This window comes from Lutra lutra, chromosome 2, assembly GCF_902655055.1.
Source record: "Lutra lutra chromosome 2, mLutLut1.2, whole genome shotgun sequence".
NCBI lineage: Eukaryota > Metazoa > Chordata > Mammalia > Carnivora > Mustelidae > Lutra > Lutra lutra.
This window is the reverse complement of record NC_062279.1, coordinates 66,759,256-66,781,460: the sequence shown is the minus strand read 5'-3', so window position 1 is coordinate 66,781,460 and position 22,205 is coordinate 66,759,256. Positions and strand designations below refer to the sequence as shown.

The 22,205-nt window shown below is 36.8% G+C and overlaps 2 protein-coding genes across 6 annotated transcripts in view; one reads left to right on the top strand and one right to left on the bottom strand.

Annotated features, from left to right (window-relative positions):
- LRBA (LPS responsive beige-like anchor protein) overlaps positions 1-22,205 on the top strand; it is a 755,230-nt gene that overhangs the window by 464,859 nt on the left and 268,166 nt on the right. For all 5 annotated transcript variants that reach the window (XM_047717621.1, XM_047717620.1, XM_047717619.1 and 2 more), the window contains exon 40: positions 100-236. In XM_047717621.1, coding sequence (XP_047573577.1) covers positions 100-236 — 137 coding nt within the window. The remainder of the gene's footprint in view (positions 1-99; positions 237-22,205) is intronic.
- MAB21L2 (mab-21 like 2) lies at positions 3,665-6,398 on the bottom strand. The gene has a single exon (XM_047717623.1). It carries the CDS (start codon positions 5,353-5,355, stop codon positions 4,276-4,278), a length of 1,080 nt encoding a protein of 359 aa, XP_047573579.1. The 5' UTR covers positions 5,356-6,398; the 3' UTR covers positions 3,665-4,275.

Below are 22,205 nucleotides of genomic sequence, written 5' to 3'. Positions count from 1 at the left end.
GCCAGAGGTGAGAATTTGAAAATACAATTTCTGCTTGAATCTACTAGATTTTTTGAAAAATGTCATCCCATTGTGTGGCTTGTGTTTTGCTTTTGGCAGGTCCTGTTAGCCTGAGCACACCGGCTCAGCTTGTGGCCCCCTCTGTTGTAGTAAAGGGCACTCTTTCTGTCACCTCCTCCGAACTCTATTTTGAGGTGGATGAAGAGGACTCTCACTTCAAGAAAATCGACCCCAAGGTGAGAAGAGGAGGAGGAGTGGGTTTCACTTTAAAGCATTTTTTTCTTATGACGGGATGGTGGGCTGCTGTTGGGTAGGATTGGCATTGGTAAAATCTGACAGATTTAGTTTGAATTTCTTGCTGAACTGCTTCTGCCTGTATGCAAGACTACTATCTTGTTTAGCTTATGATTCCCTTACCAGCAAGTTAGATTATTGAAGTTCATTTAGATTCAGAAACAATTTCCACTTAATTGCGTTTATCATTAGCTCATTCCGGGGTTGGGGGGAACTACAGGGAGTATCGTCCATAAATATATTTTGCCACAAAGGTTCCAGGGTGAATTAAGCTACAAAATTCAGTGAGGTTGAGAGTGGAATTATTTTGTTTAGCCTTTATATTTTCTGGATATAATACCAATATATCACTCTCCTTGCTTTGTCCTCATGACTTACTACTCTGTTGTGCACGCAAGCATGTATTATGTGTGTGAGATACCTCTGTTTCCCATTACCTACAGTCGATTTTACAAGGCACTGCATAATTTCCTATTCTTAAATGAAAATGTAATTTCCCCTTTAAAATGTATTTCTGATTACTTTTCAGACCTTGGCAACTTTATTTTACTAAGAAACATTTGTGGCATAGCCATAAAGCCAAAGCTGGGTTTATTTCATGAAAGTGAATGGTAGAATTTGTTCTGATAGGAAACAGTCTCTTTTAAAATGAGCAAAATAAGCAACCTGTAGAAGAGAAGTGGCTTAAAAAATGGAATTACTATTTTATGGTCAGATAGCTTGTGTGAACACACATATTTTGAGTTTATTGGTAGGAAGTTCTTTGGTAATGTAATCATGTGAATTATTAAATTTTAGTGATTTTGAAGTATTTCAAAGCAATCATTGATGAAAATGGTGTAATTTTATTTAAAACTTTACAAACAAATCATCTCTTGTCTTACATGTGTTTCTAGCATTTTGTTTTATAATTGCTGCCTTTATTAAGATAAGATTTGGTAGACCGTATGAAAGGAAGGCTACGTTGGAAGTGATTGTTTTGAACTTGTTAATTCAGCCAATTCAATATAGAGAAAACTTTAATTGTGAAATTATATCAACTGGAAAAATTTCCTACTTTGTTACATGGTTCTGCTACCTGAAATTATATTTTAGTTTCTTTAGGAAATGGAGGTAACCAGAATTACTTAAACTCTCTAATTTATGGTACTTTGTATGTTTGAAAGGTTGAATTTAATTCAGAATGTTCTATTATGCTTTTGGACGTATGTGGCCCAGAATCTAAAATGTGATGTAATTTAAAGGTGTCTAACATAATTGTTCTCAAGATTAGGATCTCTGCTAATCTTTGCAGTGAGGCTCTTTAAAGTTATTTACTCCTTTTGAGAGAACTTAAAACTTTCATTTCTCTCTGATTTTATTCTCTGCAATATCATTAAATTAATTTTTCCCCTATTGCTTGTGCAGTACAAAGATCTTTTAGCATAATTACAGCATTTGTCTTGTACCCCTGCATTCTGCCTAGTGTTATGAAAATCAAAGTTTTGCTAATTTATATTCTTAAAATTTTTCAATTATTGAAAGAAATTTTTATTTTGTGTAGATGTTGGTGCTTTTAGGTATTTTGTAAATGAGGATGCTTATGTTGTGGCAGTGTTTTTCTTTTTTTGTTGGTGATACCTGCGTTAAATAAGATAGGGGAAAAATTGCCGAATTTGGGGAATTTTTGTTCTTCTTGCCAGGACTTAAAAACTTCTTCCTGGGGTAGCTGGAGGGAGATAGTGTCTCATGCTGTAAATACTTGTGTGCATAAGGAAAAAAAGGTCATTTTAAGATGTCATTTTTATCTTTTAAACTAAACATTGTACCTTTAAATGACTTCTTTGTAAATGTGAGCACCTACTACTTGCTTTGAAAATGTTCCTAAAAATCAGAACATTTTCCCTGGAGAATAGTTCATTTTTATTATTAAAAAAAAAATTAGTATTTTTGTCTGAACCACTTAGTATTACAGTGAGTTTGTTTTATATCTATAGCAAGAAAGATCAGAAAAAGATATAGTATTGGTTGAAAGAGTAGAGATTATTTCAGAACTGATAAGATCAAAGTTTATATTTCTAAAACAAAACTATTTTTACTAGGAAATTTTTACCAGGGAATCTGAGAACTTAAGCCTCTTTTGTCAAGTGAACTCTAGGCATCAGAGCCCTGAGTACTTTCCTTGTTTTTATCCATCTCTGCTGTCCTGCCGATCATCCCTCCATACTCTCCCTCCCCCATGCAGACTTCTTCCTTAGATCTTTAAAATTCCTTTTTAGAACACTTTTGCCTCCATCTCTCCTTCATGGATTTTTCAATAAATTAAAAACTGGACTAATTCAAAGAATAAATTTTAAATGTTAAAGGTAATATCTGACATATTTTCTGTACCTGTGCCTCATTATTAGCATATGTAATGGAATATATTAAAGACAACATAAAGAAGACAATCCAAACCAGCTCCTTTAGGATGCTTTCAGTTTTACTCATTATTTTATTTTTAACTGTTATTTCCTTGTATTAAAAAGAAACCTTTGTTAATTTAGATGAAGTGTTAAAACAAGTATACATTGGATTATTACCTTAGAAAAGCAGAAGGAGTAATGTACTTTTTCTGTATGTAAATTCGTGAAACAGTAATTTTTCTTTGGTCATAAAAATGGTATTAAAACCTTTTTTGTTTCAATTGCCTGTAAGCACCTTCTGAATAATTCTGGGAATTTGGCAAATAATGGTCTTAATTATGGCATTTATAACTAAACCTTAAAAAACTGAGGTAGTTTCTAAATCTGGATTGTTCATATCACCATTTGCTGGGGAAAAGGAATATTGTTTCAACCATTTTATTCTTTTTTGGTGTGGTTGATTGAATTGTTAAGTTTTTGTTACTTAAAGTTCCAAGAGGACAAATAATTGAAAGCAAAGTATCAACTGATCATGTTAACTATCAAGAAAAGATCAATGAATATTGCCTTTGTTTTTCAGACTCAGAGTTGATTTTTTTAAAGTATGATGTAAGAAAGCAAATCTCTTAATTTTTAATGTGAAGTCAGTTTTTTCTATTTTAAACATTAGGACCAAAATCTTTCCTTCCACACAAAAATCTACTTTTTTCAAGTGTAAAGAAAATGATTACTTTCAACCTCAAAATTTGCAGAACAAACATATTATAGTTGGGTAAAATTAATATTTTCTCTTTTCCAAGGATTGGGATTGGGGGGACTTGTATGGTTAAATCTACAAAAAGGGCTGTATTTGTAAATTTTGAAAATTAGAGTTCCAGTGAAAGCTTCTCTTGCATTTAGTTCCTGAAGTTCACATCCTTCCATTGTAAATTATCAATTATAATCTCACCTGCCTTCATTTAAGAACAGTCCACAGTCAATTACAATGTAAAGTAATATTTTTATTACTGTTTTCAACAAGACTGCTTAGGGTGAGGGTAGAGGTGCAAGAAAGGGAGGGGCACAATCTGACATTGGCACTGAGATACATTTAACATCACCAAAACTTTTTTTAAAAGAGAAATTTTACATATAATTAAATACTTTTTCTCACTTGGTGACAACATTCAGGCAACCCAGAACAAAATGAAATGAAAGGGAGAGGAAGAGGGAAAGAAAGAAGATGAGCGAGGGGAGAAAGGGAGAGAAGGAAAAGAGGAGAAACTACTATACATTGATTTGAAAATGTACCTTGGGTTTCATTTTGTGGTGGCAAAGCCCGATTGCTTCTTTTGTGTGACCTTTTAAATTCACATTGTTTGGAAGAAAAAACGATCACTTTTGTGCAAGAATGTGATTTTGTTTGTTTGGTTGGCTGGTCTGCTCTCTTTTTGTTTGCTTGTTAATTAACGAAGGTCTTGTGCCTGCTTCCTGTTTCTTTCAGGTGGCTTATGTAAAAGTTTGTGTCCGGAGTTTCTGCTGTTTGTAGCTGAGTTGTGTGAGTTGTGTGTAAGAGAGCATTCCCATTTGTGTCGCTTTTCAAGCAGTCCCCAGCACCCTATAGTTTGTCCAGGCTTTTGGGATTGGTGAGAATTTCCCTGGCCAACCTCCAGGTCTGCTTGGCAGCGCTCTCCAGGGCCGAATGGGGCTTGCCCTGAAAAAGGTCGAGGTTGGGCAGAAAGTAGTGAGGGCAGCGGCGGCACTGCAGGCAGGAGATGAGCTGCAGCAGGATGCCGTTGAGCCGATCGCCTAGGCACGCCTCGTCCCAGTCCGTTTCCCGCGGGTGTTTCTCGCACTCATACAGCAGCAGCGTCTTCATGTGGTAGTTATTGAGCGGCTGGCCTGGCAGCTCCAGGTGGCGGTCCCGCAGCGTCTTCAGCACCGAGAGACACTTGTTTCGGCAGCCGCCCATCAGCAGGCGGTTCTCAGCCTCCCCGAACTGTAGTACCCAGGCATCGCTCTCCGCAGAGCTCTGCTTGCCTGTCAGTGAGTAGCACTCCTTCGACAGCAAGTTGAACCCTTCGGCCTTGACCTCCGCCACCCGATTGGGGCCGGGCCACGGGATATGGGGCATAGGCCACTGTGCCGCACTGCGAGGCCAGATACCGGTGCACTTGAACGCAGGGGTGATTTGCACCACATAGCGCTCCCTGATGCGCAACTTGACCTCGCTGGTGTCTGCGATCATCTTGACCACATCCCGATAGCTGCACTTGTCCACTGCCTGAGCCACCAGGGTCTGGAAACGTGAGCGGATCTTGCGCGCTGAGAGGTAGCCGGACGCCGTGATGAACTCGACCCAGAGAGACATGCTCCGCTTGCGTCCATCACTCAGTTTGAGCACCGCGCAGCCGGGCAGGGAGCCGTCGTCCACGAAGTTGAAGACGCCCATCTGGTTTAGGTAGAGCACCACCTCGAATTCCGTGGGCGAGATGACCTCCAGCCCCTCGTAGCGGGCATCGATCTCGCTCAGGGAGCTGATGAAGCGAGGCTCCTGTACCTCCACTTCCTTTAGCACGTCCGAGACCACCTTACAGACCTCTCGGATGGTCTTGGCGATGGCCGCCTTGCGTGCTTGGCAGCGCTCAGTGTAGTATTTATTGAGCTGGTAAACCAGCTTGGCCTGAGCGGCGATCATGTTGGGGCACAGGTCCGGGCTATACACCGGCGTCTCGCAATACGTTGAGGGATCCAAGGCTCACGCAGTGGTGGTGGCCCTGCGGCTGGCAAAAGAGGCGTCGCGCTCCCCCTAAGCCCCACTTTCGCTCTTGGTTTCCACCTGGACTGACCGGCTGACAAAACAGCCGGCTAGCTCGCTCTTTCCCCTCTTTAGGAACCTTTTTTCTTCTCCAGAAATAAGTAAAAAAGGTAATCTTTGAAGAGGAAAAGTACCTGCTGGGACTTTTTTGCTTGATGTGTAAAATAAAGATGTGCTTGTAAGAGAGATGAAGGGGGGTGGGGGAAGAGGGGGGTGAGAGAAAAATTCAGGTTACCAAGAGGTGAGGCTTAGATGCCTGCAGCCAAGATTGCCCAGAAATCTGGAAATAAGGTCTTTTAAGTGCCAAAGTAAATTTAAAAATAAAAGCGAAACATTCAGTGTTTCATTCTTAAACTTCTCTCCCACGCTGATAGGACTTCTTCACTCAGCGTAGGTAAGTGCCTTTTTCCTCACCCTCCCCCAAATGGAAGGTGAAAGACGTAATTAAGGTCCAGAGAGCAGTGAAGTGCAGCTCAGTCCGAGGCACACTTGGAGGTTTGCAGACGCCCCGCACTCTCAGCGTGATGGTCTGGTCTCCTCTCAGGGGGTCCTCTTGTAGCGGTTTTCCTCTTTCCTACTGGAGGCGTTGTTTGGACTGGGTTTGTTTGTTTGCAGTGGCTTCTTCTTGTCTTTCTCTAGGTGCAAACCGCTGAAAGTTGTTTGGTATTCATTTCTGCTTCGTAATTTATAATTTTGGCCCTCACAAAATCTATTTTAGTGTGACGAAGTCCTTGCTTGCGTTGCATCTGGGGTTTAGTTATAAGGATTCAGGGGTTTTTCTTCTCCTCCCCCTTTAGGTTGCTTGTGCAGATTCCACTTTCTGAGTCGTCTCTCCCTCCTCCCCTCCGACGTCTCTCTCCTTTTCCCTCTCCCTCCCTCTTTTTCTCTCTCCCTCCTCCCTCCTTCTCTCTCTCTCTCTCTTCCTCTCTTTTCTCTCTCCTCTCTCTCTCTCTCTCCCTCTCCCTCTCTCTGCCTTGCTGTTTCCTGGAGTTATTTAGTTTATGAATGGTCCAGGGCCATCATGAGGGGGGTGGAGCTTCAGTTCCTACAATCGCTACCCGAGCTGTCAGTGCTTTAACCAATCCGAGAGAGAAGACAGGCATGCTTGGCAGACAGTAGCCGCGACCGCTGCACTTGATAAAGAAAGGGGGTAAAGAGAGAAGTAAGAAAATAGGAGGAGATAGTAGAAGTCAAATGCTCACACACATTTTACAGCCCCCTTCTTCTTTATCCTCTCCTCTTATCTGTTGCAAGGAAGAAAAAGAGTCTATATAGAAGGGACTTCCTGGAGATGGCTGGAATAACGCGAGAGAGTAGCAGTGGTTGAGAAAGGTTCACTTTTTTTTTCTTCCTACCAACATTGTGCAGAAGGTGCAAACTCTGAGAAAATTACTTTTGCTTGAAGGCAAATAGAAGGAAGATGGGCAATCTTGGAAAGAACCTACATTTTTCTAGATTTTCTCCTCTGGCAAACTCTCCTTCCCTTCTCTTCCCCTTCTCTCCCATTGCTGCCAAGAGCCAGAGCAATTGCTGTATGTGTGCACCAGTTGGGGTGTGTGTGTGTGGAATGGATATGGGGTGAAGGTTTATGACCATAAATCTCTTTTCAGTAATTTCCATATCCTGTTGAAAAATGGGGCAGAGTAAAAATAGTGCAGGCACCTTGTTTGATAATTACTTCTTAATTAAGATTCAGATATTTTTATGCTATTACTTTTGTTAAAAAGACTAGTTATTAGAGATAAACTATGTTTAAGTCTTGAGAAAGAGTGCAAATTTGTATGTGGTAGAATATTGTTGGATGTACTTTTAAATTAACTAAGCCACTAAAATTGTTTTAAACAATAAAAATGAAAAGAATTTGTAAAAGTGAACCTGAGTTAAAGTTTTCTTAAAATGTTAGATATTATAAACCTAATTTTGAATATACTCTGAGGCAGTAGAGTTTCACTTGTAAAATGATTTTATTTTCATAATTGACTGTTGCTTTTAAAAGACTTCACTGCTGCAAAAATCTATAACTATCCTGTTATTGATTACACAGATGGCTTCACTCCTCCCTTGGCATTTCACTGAAACTCATGCATGTGCTTTTAGTATATGTATTATACTTTCAAGCTGTACCCCTTGTAGCCTTTCCCTACTTTTGGATGAAAGAAACTGTAACAGTGTTTTTGATTTGCTTAGTATGGAGGGTTTATGTTTGAACCTCAGGTGTCTTGATGCTGAGTCTTTTTAAGACAAATCAAGTGGATGGAATTACTTTTGGTTAGATTTTCGATATTCTCTGATAATGACATAAGAAATAAAAAATCTATGAAGCCATTTGGGCAAACACTTCCTTTTGCAAAACCGGTGTGCCTGCTGCTTTTGCAAAAGCTCTTGGGAGGGCTTGAGGTGCCCTCTTAAAAGCTGGACCAGGTAAACCTGAATTCAGTTGCATAAGGAAAGTTTATTTCTCTCCATGTACTTGATGTCAGATACTTGGACTTCTTGGTTCTTTCTTAGGTCTGTGGAGCAGACCACTGGTGACTTGCCCCCCTCACTCTCTTTGCCACAGCCTCTTTCTAAAGAACTGGTTGGCTTTTAAAAAAATCAAGTCGGATTTTGTGAAGAATATGTCTTTGGTAGCCAGGAGTTGGGAAGTACAGTCGGAAGTAAGCAAACACCATACTCTGGGGTGCAGAGCTTTTGTCAACTTCTCCCGCAGTGGCGGTGACTTGGGGCGGCGTTTGGGTCCCGCCTTGCTGGGGGCGCAGCTTTCATCTCGGGAGTGCTTGGCGGTGGAAGGATAGAGCCGAGCCGTGGCGTCTTCGGCGTTCGCGCGAGTGCGAAGCCCAGACTCTGTAGGTACCCCGGCTAATGCTTTGGAGGTCACACTGGCGCTCTGGGAAATATTACCGGGCAGGAGGGACACTTTGCTGCAGAGTTGTTCGGCCAGCCCTGAGAGGATCTACTGCAGCTTAGCCCCGGGGCAGTTCCTGGCGGAGAGTTGTGCTGGGGTCGGAGGGTGCGGAGCTTTCCCTCCCAGACCCTGGAGGTGGCCGCTTCTTACTCATTTCGGGTACCCGAGCAGGGAAGGCCTTGCGCGTGGACCGGCCTGGCCCGCGACGTTCCTGGGAGCGTTTGCAAAAAGTCCCGGGGGTGACGGCAGTTGTTCATCTTCCCAGCTCCAGTGCGGCGTCGCCACCCCTCACCCCCGGGTCCCTGGGTAGGCGCCGGCCCGGCCACGCGGGTCTTCGCGCCACCACTCCCTGATACCCCACTCCTCTTTTTCCGGCTCTGTGGGGCTCGACCAAGTTTCGTGGCACCCTTGTCTCTGGGTTTCTCCACTTTTACATACAGAGACTGAGGGATGATAAAACGTTACAAATGTTTTGATTTAAAAACAATTCATTACCAATTTACCCTGTCTAAGGTAGATGCTGTAGTAAATAATAAATCAGTTAAACAAAGACGACTTTAATTTATTGCCATGGTACTAATTAGAAACATCATTCGAGCAATAAACTTAAACACTTCCAGCAAATAATGCTCGCTCTTGCTCGTTCCCTTCCTCCTTCCCCCCCCTCCCCCACCCCAACTCACTCTGGCTGCCTCTGCTCTAAGAGCTGCTTCAGCTGTGTGTTTGCGGATCCGCTCTTCCTCTGGTTGAATAATTGAAGGGGGAAACGGTATCCGAGGAGGCTGTAATTGAAGAGCCCCTGTCACCTCTGCTTTTATGTATGTTAGTATAGAAGTCCATCAGCAGCTCCTTGATGGTGTATTAAAACGAAGTGGCAGCCCCTTCTGCAGGAGATACCGTATTCTATTAAAGGAGACCAAGTGAGAGAAAGAAACTCTAGAGGCTAAAAGCCACTTCAGGTCTTCAGACCGATTGATCTGTATTCTCTTGTTATAATCCGTCTCATCATACTTGAGTTAATGAGGCAAAAGAGGGGGAGAGAAATCTGATGGTCCTTGACAAATTCATTAGGGAGGTTGCAGGACATTTTATTTGACTGTTAAACATCTTGTTTGTTTGGTTTAGGCAGTGCCAACATCAGCATGCTTCTGCCCAAGACCTGCAATGCTGGGCTAGCTTACAGACATTCCTAAAAAGAGAGGGAGGATATTCAGGGTGTGATTTGAATTTTTTGTTTGGGATTTTGTGTAGTCCATAACCTTCAGACTTCTCTAGTCTTTACCTTCACATTACTTGAGAAGCATTTTATGAAAATGTGCACTATAATACTAAGGAGGGGTTGTTTTTAGTTAGTGTAAGCTAAAATGTATGTGTTGAAACTTTAGCCTTAAAATTTCCGGTTTCCTTAAAATCGAAGTCAAGTTATAGAAATTAATGGGCTAGTTTTTGAAAAAATTAATGGGCTAGTTTTTCAAAAAAGTTTTGAAAAAAGTTTTGAATATTTAAGCTCCAGAAGAATAGCCAGATTATACTTTACATCCTTTTTTAAATTGATCATGAGCAAATAAACTTTCAATTATTAATTGAATTTCCTCTTGCAATGAAATGCTTATGAGTACAAAAACTTGGAAATAAGATTTAACTATTTATACAAATAAGATCTTGAACATAATGGTCTATCTTAATCTGAGGACCTTTTTATATTTAAAATTAGAAGCAAAACTGGGTACTGTTTGGTGCTAAAATGAGGTGATGATTTGGCAGAAGACTTACATTGAAGATATTTATAACTGAAGAATAATGGGCAATTAATAGGATGCTAATTTTATAATATGTTACTCTAAGATAGTAATACAATACTTGATTTTCTCGGAGTTTTTCCTCGAAAAGAAATGAACAATCCAGTTGTGATACTTTCTTGCATAGAGAATTCAGTCATATTTTCCTACAGCAATTGATTTAAACAGCCTCCGCTTAAGTGCTTTGAGGAAAGAACCCTGTCTTCCATTTATAGGGAAACAGTATGAGAGAAAAAAGAGAACTAATGCTCTTTGCCTGTCATTTTAAAACATTCCTGCACTGCTGATGAAGCTTGAACTGCTTGAGGGAATATATGGATTTGAAAAGAAATCATTCAGTAGTTCATGTTGTGTTTCTCAGGAGCAAAACCAAGCTAATGGCTGAAGTCAGAGCTTCTGTACATCTGACAGATCTAATCCTGTTTACATTTCCAGAGAATACAGAATCCTTAAACTGTTTTATTTTTTGCTGATCTTTACTTAGAAATATATTTACTAAGTTAAACAGTGCATTTTTTACTTTATCATATCGCTGAGACTTAAAAGATACTCATGATTTTATTCTTTATAGACATGGCATACAGTATTGTAACAATCTTTACTAAAGAGTATACAGATTTTAGATTATATAATTTTGTTTTCCAGGAAAACATTTTAGAAGTATTCAAAACATAATCAGGTTATTGACTTAAAAAAAAAAAAAAAACAACTTGGAAGGATTTACACTTTTTGGAAAACAAAGGACCTCATGTTTACATGTGTATACTCTCTTCCTCTAAAATCTAATTTTGAAGCATCTGTGTAGTTGCTAAATTTTGGGGTTCTTACGTACTTAATCTTTCAACATATTTATAAAAATGCTTGATTTTTTTAAAAGAAAAAATAATTTTTGGTCAAAATATAAATGGGGAAATGAACAACTACTAAACTCCCTTCATTTAAAAAATATTCTATTAAAAACAGAAAGAAAAGTGAATAATCCAAACAAATTGTGTATTAGTTGATGAAATTTTATTGACGTAATTATTTTAAAAAAGCTTTTAAAAACAATTATCAGGGTTGTAGTATCTCCATTGTATTAAAAGTCAAGGTAAAATCACATTCTCTTTTGCTCTCTGTGAAATTATCTGATTTCCAAAACTGAGGTATCATAGACATTGTTTCTAAACTATCAATAATTACTATTGTGGAATCAGTCTAGAGAGTAATCAGTAATTGAATGTTTTATTTGAACAGTTCGCTGTAGTACCTGTTTTAAATGGTCAGTCACACTGCTGAACCAAGTTGTTTTTGTTTTTTCCTCTTACAAAATAGCTTTAAAAAAAAAAACAACAAAAAACAAAAAAACAAACCCTTGTAATCTCTTTGATTGGTTACCCAAGGGTATTGTTCTCATTTGTACAGTTTGAACTTAAGATAATGTTCTGTCAGGTAAAAGCAATAGCTTTAATTTTGCATAGTAAGCCTATTGAACTGTATTAAGAAATAAATCTTTTACATGCTTTTGAGCATTGTGTTGTGGGCCTTTTGAATTTGGTTGGGTAACCTCAGGTAATATATGATTGGTGGTGTTGTTTATACTTTTATATCTTTTACAAGTCTAATTCTTACTTCGTAGGTTAAGAAAATTGAAGAGTACAGTATATGTTCTTGTTTTCCCCCAAGTTGAATAACATACCTTATTAAGCTATACATAATTTGATCTTACCAAGATGTATAATGATAGAGCAGAGAAATTGTACTCAGGAAAATGGAAGCAAGCAGCTTTTAGCCTAACCGAAAAGTACATACCATTGTATTACTGAGCCAGGATATGAAATTTTAAGAAAATCCAAGTTAATTCAGCAAGCATCTCTCAGAAGGTGTTTCATTGAACTTATTGTATTTTCACGTATGTTGGGATATATCATTTGGTCTTACCAATAAATCATTTAGCTTTTTCTCATTTTAAATGTATACGTTTTAGAGTTGTAGTAATTACATTTTTATTTCCATAGATAAACAAGTTCTGAAAGTTAGAACAAATAAGATCCTGTCCTCCTTTCTTCCTTCCTTTTTAACAATTTGAAGTTGCTAATATACTATGAGGTAGATATTAAATTTCACCTGTCAAATAATTTTGGCTTTCATAACTCGCTATAATCTTCAACAAATGAGAGGGTACTTTCAGTAGAACCAGCTCTTAACTATTTAAGGAATGATTATATAATTTGTGGATTATTTTTTGTGTCTAGGTGTTTTTTTTAATATCAATTCCAGAAGATAGGAAAATCAGGATTAGTCAGTATTGAAATTGATGCTAAATAAATCAAAACTCTTGATTTCCATTTTATTCAAGACATTAAATTTTATGGTTTAAAGAAGGTGTGCTATCCTTTGCTTAATAACTTAATACTATACACTCACATGTAGAATATATTTTGGGGGATCTTAGAGCCATCGCCATTCCCATTTCTGTTTTCCTTTGTGATCAGTGCCAGACATATCTGTAACAGATGATTGAGATTAGGGATGTAGATTATGCTAGTTCTGCGCTGTACTTAGTTCAAAATATAAGACTTGGTATTGTGTTCTATATTTCTTTCAGGTCATGTAAGACATTTTGTGGACCTATGTTTAAAATCATCAGTTAAGCATATCATATGGATAGTTTGGTATTATACTTCAGGAAAACTAGTCTTTTTGAACATTTTAGTTTATTTTAAAATATATCAGTTCTATCACACTCCATCTTCATTATTACTAGTAGAGGTCATTTGGCATCATTCTTTTGCTACCATCACAGAAAATTTTTAATAGAATTTGTATTATTTTTAATGGAAATGTTAAAACTCTAGCCTGTTACTTCCTTTAAACATTGTGAATTAGAGTAAAAGTGATGTGCTGAGAGGTCTTTCTGATTCCTTATAGTTAGTTAAACAACAACAACAAAAATTCTTCATTGGCTCCAATCTACGTATTGAAGACATCTGTATAGTATAAATAAAATAATATTTGATGATCTAAGGAATGGAAACTTTTCCTTTAACCATGTGAAATCAAGCTAGGATATAAAACAGCTGTCTTGGCCTATGTATATCAAGGTTCTGCCAGCCTGTTTCTTTTCTGAATTTTCCCTTTCTATCTTCCCTTATTATCTTTGGATCCTAAAGAGTCATTCTTTTATTTTCTGACTGGTTTTGTCTGAAGACAAAACCTGGGTTGGTAGGTTTAAATCAGCCTGGATAGAGTGAAAAATCTTTGATCTATGGCTATGACTGTTTCCAAATGATTTGCTTGCTGGGACCAGACACTATCCATGCCCTTTCACTTTGCTATCAGATAGGTACACACAAAGGACCTGAAAGGCTACCAGATGCATAGTTAATCATCAAATTAGGTAAGTACGGGGTTCCAACCATACTTAATTAGATCTTCTATTTCTAATAGTTATTTGTTCTATGGTACCTTATTGGTTAAATGTTCTACAAATCTAATCCATTCTGGAAATTAGGCAAAACTTTCTATAAACTACAGCATCAGTTAAAAGTGAATGATATAAAGCTGTGTATTTTTAAAAATATATAAGGTCATTGCTGTCATGTAGCTTACCTAGGTAGATAAGACAGAGGCAGTTTGATAGCATTTAAAGAGCATTAGTCTAGGGGGGAAAAAAGCCCTGATTTTTTTGTCCTGGGTTGACTACAAACTATCGGAGTGACCTTGATCGAGTCATTATCTCTACTCACTGTTTTCTCAGTTCTTAATTCAGGGGTGGATTAGAACTTTTTTCTACCTCTTCAAGATAAAATGATCTGTAACTTCATACCATAGCATGATTTAAGTTGTTCTTTATGTCTTTATTAGTTGATTTCAAATCAGAACTCTTTCTGCAGGAATTTAGACTTACAGTGCTGCTCTAATATAGGTATATGAAAGTTTTTAACATGAAAAAATTACAGAAAGGAATAAGCTTACAAATGGTTATATTCCATCCATATTTTAGTCTTAAGGAAAAAAATGACAAATTATAGGTTGGAGATGGTTGTGAGGGACAACCAAATAACAACTTGGAATAAATTCTAAGAGTATACTAATTATTGCTTGATAGGAGTTGGAGCATAAAAACATGAAAAAGACATAGCTATGTGTATTGTATGTATAGAAAAATAGTATGTGTTTGAAGGTGTACATAAGACTAGCTGGTATGTTTTTGTCTTAAAATGTTGAATGGACTTTCAGTGTTTCTGATACTTTTATAAAGGTTAGATACTCTATAAAAGTTCTTGAAGCCAAAGAAAGTTCAAGTTCACAATTAACTCCAAAAATTTAAAAAAACTACAAAAAAAAAAAAAAAAGGAATGGTCATTCTTCTCCTTAGAGAAACTCTGTTGCTATAAGGAACTATAGTACTGCCATATTCATGTTGTGTTAAAAGATAGATCCAAGCAGGGAAATGGTTTTTAAAACATGAGTCACGATAGTAAGTAAAGTTTTATACTACTTTCTCATGCTTTTCACTTGTTTTCATCAGAAGATCTGACAAGCATAAAAGTGTTAACATCTTTTATTTTACAGATGTTCTTAGTTTTCTCTCAAACTGTAAAAGATGCTGTATCAGAGAAGCGTGGTGGGAAATAATTTCAACACCTCCCTTCACTGGTGTGATAGCTTACTATTTTCTGAGCTTGTGGGTATTTTTGGACGGAGGGCTGTGAGGCAGGAAAGAGACAATATATTGAGAACTAATTATTCTCGTTTCGAGATACAGGTCAATCTGTTTGCTTTATTATGAATTCTCTCTAAAATATCTTTTCAATTGGCATAGTTGAGTTATATTTACTTCTAAGTTGTATTCACTGGAAGTCCCTCATTAATGCAGGGCCAGTGCAGGTGACCACTGAAAGAGTTGTTGATGGACACTCTGTGGGTTTGCAAAGTGCAAACCTAAAAGACTAAGCATTGAGAAATGCATTGCTATTTGTGAATTTATGTTTTATCTCACTTCACTTGAAAATTTATGAGTAGTGTGGCTTAAGGGTGCTGGAGTTGTGTGTTCCAGGGCTTGCCCCTACTGATAACACCCTTGTTGGCGTGAAAGTGCAATGCAAATTATGACAGTTACAACCTTCTGTTTTGTTTAACCTGTCAGTAGATTTCCTGGCTCAGTGCTGAGGGCAATGGTGTGTTCAGCTAGTCCATATTCACCTAAACTTAAAAGGTCAGGTTTCTACAGGCAAGCCTAGTCAAAGCCTAATTGATGAGGAGGGCAGGGAGACAGAATTTACTGTTCTGTTGGCTAGTTTCATATCATTAGGTTGTCCTGAAAGCATCAGGCAGTCACAGCCCCTTTCATGTAAGTGCTGACCCTAGACAGGAGCTGACAATCAAAGGAGGCAGCCACAGGAACCAGTGCAAGTAGGCTATTGATTTTTCAGTTAGGTCTAAGTAGTTTGTAGTATGGGTAATGGGTGACAGAGGCAGGTATGTCATTATCAATGAGCTCCAGAACAGTAGCGACAACCCTCTCTCATATTTCCTTCAGCACTGACAGTATGCATCCAGAGGCGGTCAATAAATCGCCCAACCTTTAACTGACAAGTGACTTGGAGGTTTAGGTTGAGGGGTGGAAGTTATAGAGCTAAACTTCTCTACTTGAGCATGTACTGCATCTAGCAAGAGTCAGTCATACTTTTTTAAGTCTTTGAAGTTTTGATTTGGATAAGTCTTTGCAACTCTGAAGATCAAAGTTTACTTTTAAGCTTTTAGGAAATTAAACAACGTATTTATGTAGTTAAAAAAATAAAGAAATGAGCCAGTCATTTGTAAAGAGAATTATGCAAGGATAGGTAACTTACGTTATTATGGTATAGTCTTGCTTTCATTTTAGACTACATCCTAACTGAATCGTGGTATCTCTGTTATGAAAGTTCAGCAGTTGCAAATTGACTCTCAAAATCCATTTTAATTCCTAATCTCTACTTAAATGTTTTAACTGTAGACCAGTTTTAAATAGAAAAAAAAATTGTACCATTTATAAATGTGATATATTAGTCCTAAAGCATTTGGTATTTGACCTTCAAATTTGTTTTATATTACTTTTCACAATAAAATAGACATAGAACATTTAATGATTAAAGTTTGATGAATTATGGTTGCTTCTGAATTTAAAAAGAAACGAGGCTGATTTTTTGTTTTAAAGGCATTTCATAAGGATATTTACGTTTAAAGATACAGTTTAAGTTCTCATGAACACAAAACTGTAACAGGTTTTGACTAAAAATACACATGTTCTAAAAGGATATAAAATAATTTAGAGATATTTTAAATTTAAGTCAATATCTATTTTGTTACAAAATGTAAGTAATATAAAGAGAAGATAATATTTATAAGTAGGAATGGGAGTTTTGGTTGTACCAGGATCCTTGCAAACTATCATATGCTTACATTTTTTGAAAACTTTAAACAAATTGAAATAAACCAGGAAAGTAAATGTTTTTTAAAACTTCCTTAAATAACTTATCGCTATGATATCTTGTGTTTAACACTGTGATATTGTACAGAACCAGAGTTTAAGTCTGTAGTATCATCTAGCTGCGGAGTACCCTGCGTGACCACATGAAATCATTTTCATTCATCCAATGCCACTGAAAATTCCTTTTTTCTTTTCCTTTAATCAGCAGGTTAATGCACACTGAGGGTATGGACGCTTAAATATTTTCTTAAGTTTGAAGTGACATGTTGATACCCCTATCTTCTTTTTTTCAGATATAGAGGTTACAAATTTGAAATGCAGTGAAATATGGCTACTATTAAAATATTATAGTCTTAGTTTTAAAGAAGGTTTGGGATTATGTAAAATTAGAAAAATTTTATTCAGATCTCTTGAATTCACCTTTTGAAGCTTAAGGGTTTCTTAAATCTAGATTCCTTTCAGAATCATTGTTTTTCCCTGTTTATTAATCATTCACTTAATCTTTGTTTTTCTGTTGGATTAGATAAAAGATTTGGCTGAGAATCTTGTAATCTTTATATTGGTAGCCTATGTTAAAGGTGGAACTTCTTTTGCTGTATTTGCAGTCTTTCCTGAATACAGTGTTGTGGGTTTATTTATTTATTTTTTTTGGAATTAAAAAAAATAAGCTGAAGAAAGGGGGACAAATTAAATTTTCATGAAAGAAAATCCTAATCAGCAGTGACAGTCTAAGAGAAAGATGATTGCCACTTGGTCATTGTGGAGAGGCACTTAGATTTGGTGTCAGTGCTTCTGTTAATGATGACTAATGTCTTTCTTGGAGCAAGTGCATGCTCCAACATGCTGCTACAGCCTAGAGAAAGGGCTCAGCAATAGGGACCACTCAGCAAAAGCATTAGGTATTCTAAAACAAAGGCTTTTTAATGCAATCAGTTTGGCAGTCTCTATTGTTAGAAATAATGCAAACATAATTCTAAAGCATTTACCAACACATTTTAAATTATTTCATGTCTAGTAACGGGAGATATCATTTTAGAATTAAGATGTAAAGAAATCAAGCAGTGTTAATAAGATGTGCTCTCTGTTTTGTTACTTAAGGAATGGGCCCATACACTTCCACCGCGCAGAATCATTTGTGTTAAGAAAGTTTTAAAGAGACAAACTAGCAGCATTTTTTTTTCACGCGGCATTGCTGTATCCTGAATAAATACTTTAGAGTTACAAAAAGAAAATGAATGACTCGAAAGATCTTTTTAGATCTTTTAGTATTAAATATATTGCTTACCAAAAGATGACATGTGTTATTTCTTCAGCTTTTCCCCAAAGTGTAAGACCTTTCAGAAGGGCATTTGTGATGCTTGTCATATTTTTTCATATACATCTTATTGGCCTGACGTGTCTTGAAAACCATGAGAACACAGATGTCATTGCATTCAGACAACACTAATTACTCTGGGATTTTTGCAGTCTCAGTGCCTGCATGTAACTGTCGATTATGATTGTTCACGCGGCCTACAGTGGGGACACTTTGCACATGAAAATACTGAGGCACAAAAATAGTGAGACAGGCCATTTAGTCCCCTATTGTTTTCAGTAGAACTTAGGAGAAAAAAAAAATTCCCGACACATCAATTTCATTCAGTATTTTGCATTTGAACCATGTTTTGGCAACATTTTCCTTTCTGAAGTAAGTGTGTTATGCTTTAGTGTTCAGTGAAATCTATTATCCATCTGTTCTTTAACCTTCTTGTACAGTCCTCTACATTACTTTGTCTTCAAGCTTCATGGGAAATTTCTTTATGTAGCTTACAGTTTGAGAGAAACACTAATTGTGGTACGAGTCTTTTGAAAGTGGCAGTACAAAACAATAAATATGTATGATGTGTTCTGGTGTGCAATTTAATGTTTAATGAGAAGCTGCTGCAAATATGGTTAGTCTCAATTTAGATAAGTGCAATCATCTTATGCTTTTAACACAGGTCAGTTCTTCCCTTTGTTTAATTTTCTCTGTAACATTCTGGGTTTCAGTTGATGATTCATTGTGTTTAGGTGGTTTTGAAATATCAGAGGTCAAATGGTGGTCAGATCTGAGCCCTCGCTATTAAATGTGAAGACCAAATACATGTTTTGATAAAAAGCATAATCTGTGTTAATCACCGATTGAAAATAAAAAACTCCAATAATGTAACTTCATATGCTGATGAAGCAGAAATTGAAGCAGCTTGATCAAAGATGTATGATGAGATAAAACTGCAGTCTCTGCTGTACAGTTATAGTAATTATGACTAATGAACCATCCAGTCTGGATGAAATGGCATGCCCACAGGGACTGTGTCCAATCAGTTGTGACTTATGCAAGCTGAACAAACCATTGATGGGGTTCCAAATTCTTTATCACAAGAAGTATACTCTTTATTATCAATATAACTTTTGTTAGGGTAATGTAAAGTGATTGGAAGTTATCTAAATTTTGTTAAATATAGAATGTGATTCTTTTTCTAAATAGAGTATCTTTTTCTCTTTCCATATATTTAAAACTAAACATATTTTTGTGATCTCGGTTTGAACTCTTTCTTAAGCACAATTTATATCACTAACACAGTTCTCTGACTTTCTTCTTGTCCTGCTGTTGTGCTGCTTTTGAACATTTCCTCTTTTTTTAGAGCTATTGTTTACTTTTGTCGGGGTAAATTGTTCATTAACCAGGTATAGGTGAGATGCCTTTATAATAATATAGGATGTTTGAGGCATTTACTGTGTGCCTGCACTGTTCTAAGTGCTTTACCTATATTAACTCATAAGTCCTCATAACAGCCCTTTGAGATGGGTGTTATATATTATCACCATTTTACAGAAGAAGAAACTGAGATGTGGAAGGTTGAATAACTTGTCCAAGGTTACATGCTCTTATAAATTTGGATTATCTTTTAGAGGCTTGTTATATTCTTCTGGCCCAAATCTATTCTGAATTATCCTTGCTTTCCTTTTTTCCAACTAGGATTAATTTTTTGTTATTACTGTTTTATGGCATCTGACAAAACGGCTAGGGTATTTTAAAACTGAGAGGTTGGGGGTGTCTGGGTGGCTCAGTCAGTTAAAGCAGTTAAAGCCTTTGGCTCGGGTCATGATCCCGGGGCCCTGGGATCCAGCTCCCTGCTCAGCGGAGAGCCTGCTTCTCCCTCTCCCACTCCTCTGCAAGAAGTCTGCTTTTCCCTCTCTCTCTGCCTGTCACTCCCCCTGCTTGTGATCTCTCTCACTGTCAAATAAATACATAAAATCTTAAAATAAATAAATAAATAAACAAACAGAGAGCTCGTGTGCAGTTTTAGAATGGTTTTTAGGTCCCTAAACACTATAATTCAGGTTCCTGAACTCCTTCACTTGGAATATTTTAAGTGACAGGAACTTTCAGGATAGAATTTAAGAGTCCATGGTTTTGATATGAATACATACCTAAAATGTTCTAAATATGTTCATTTGATGCACTCTTGAAACTGTAAAATCTTTTTAAGTTGTATTGAGAAAACAGGCTCCTCACTTAAAAGAAAAAGTAGTACTGGTAAAATAGGCTTGGTTAGTTTTCTTCTGAGAGTATCTATACTGAAGTTTTTCTCATCAAACCAGGTGTAGTCCTTGTTTTAATGATTTCTTATTCCCAGCACCTTTCACACTTCCTGTTAGGTAGTAGGTGTATGATAAATATCTCTGGAAAGAAGAGAACAAAGAAAGGAAGGGGAACTTTTCAGGGATTCAGTAATTCAGGGATTCCATCAAGCACATGCTTTTATTCTGGTTCCCTTGACAGGTTTTTACTTAGAGGAATAGAATAAAACTGGCTGTCATTGGCATTATTCTTTAAAAATCCTTAAAACCCTAATCAACCTTCTTTCCCACTAACCCCCAATCTGAAGTCTTTGTCTTTCCAGATTAGCTTCCTTACATTTATCATGAAATGCCCCACAGAGAGAGCTTTGAACTGATAGTCCAGTTACCAGCAATCTTAAACAGTTTAATAAATGTTTTCATTTCTCTTGTCTCCCCTATGTCATTGCCCATGAATTCATCTCCCTTTATTAACTTATTAATGTGAAAAGTTATTGAAAGGCTGGCATCATGTTATTTGATCTAGATACATAATACATACTCCATAAATACTGGTTGGTTGATTAGTAATTTGGGGGCTCTCCTCTTTCAAACAGATTTCTTCATATCACCAAGGTCAAATTTTCAGTGTGAGATTTCTAGAGGTAATGTTCTGAAAGTCTTTTAAAACTCAATTGAAATGAGATTTGTACAAGAATAATATTGAGCTCCTATTCTGTGTTGGGGCATTTTGCTAAGCTCTTTGTTTTAATCTTCTCAGTAAATCTATAATGAGTTATATTCTCTTCCTGCCCCTATCTATATAGAAACCAAGGCACAGATAGAGTATACAAGCTTAGTTCACTCTAAAACTAATAAGTGGCAAAAAGCATGACTTACAAAGATGGTAACAGTTTATTTTAAAGCCATCAAATTTTTATTGGTATCTTGTCAGTGCCATGCTCTTTGTTTTTTAATGCCTTTTTTGCAGTTGTCTATGATAGTTCCTTAAGTTCTGCTTTCCTGCAACTGGAAGGATATCCATTGCACACCTACTTATCCTTGTCTTCTCAAGATACTCCAAAGCTTCCTTTTTCCCCATTAATTTTCAGAAGAGGAGGAGGAAACCTTGGTACCCCACTCTGAAATGTTTTGACATGATCAGATAATGCAGAGAGAAAACGATTTCTGTCTCGTGTTTTTTGTTTTGTTTTTGTTTTTCTAAATTCGTGGAGGACAAAATAAAAATTTTTATTATTTTATGCAAGTTTTAAGAAATCATTGCATTGTAAACTATGTCAGGTAGTCTGGTTAGGAAACTCCTAAAGGAATATGTAGTAAATCACAGGAAAAATACTTGAAATTTAAATCTGGTTTTAAAGTGATTGGTAGTTATATCCATGGCTGCTTACAGAAGATGAAAATGGAGCTAATAAAATGTTGCATATTTTATTCTTAGGAAACATTGTGGCTTATAATGAGTCTTTATATAAAACTGAAACCACTGTGTTATCAAAAAGGAAGCAGTTTGCCAAATATAGTAAGCTCTCAGAAGTAAACTGACATCAATTTTAATTTCTCTTTGGAGTTAAGCTTTTATGTGGAAATTGCAATTTATTTTATGAGTGTAATACTCTGTGTATTTTTTAAAAGTATATCTATATTTTGATTGAGAAGTTTAGTTATTCAAGTTTGTGTTCACTCAATAAGGGCAATTTACGTGTAGTTAAAAATTTTGTCTTGGTAGATACTATTTGAATTATTGAAAACATTTTAGTCTGAAGTCAAGTATCAATTACGGATCTTCTTTTAGGATTAAAATTACTTTAAAGCTTTTCCTAAATATTTTAACTGGAAAACTTTAATTAGAAAAAGTACAGTATGCTCGAAAATGGTAAATTGTTATTTGGAGATGGGTTTCTGTTTTATATCATGCTTTTTTAAGTCATATTTTACTTTTTTCATGAATTATTTTATGTCTTTGACTCAA

Coding starts and splice junctions, on each gene's coding strand:
- MAB21L2 (XM_047717623.1), bottom strand. CDS start 5,355: ATGATCGCCGCTCAGGCCAAGCTGGTTTACCAGCTCAATAAATACTAC.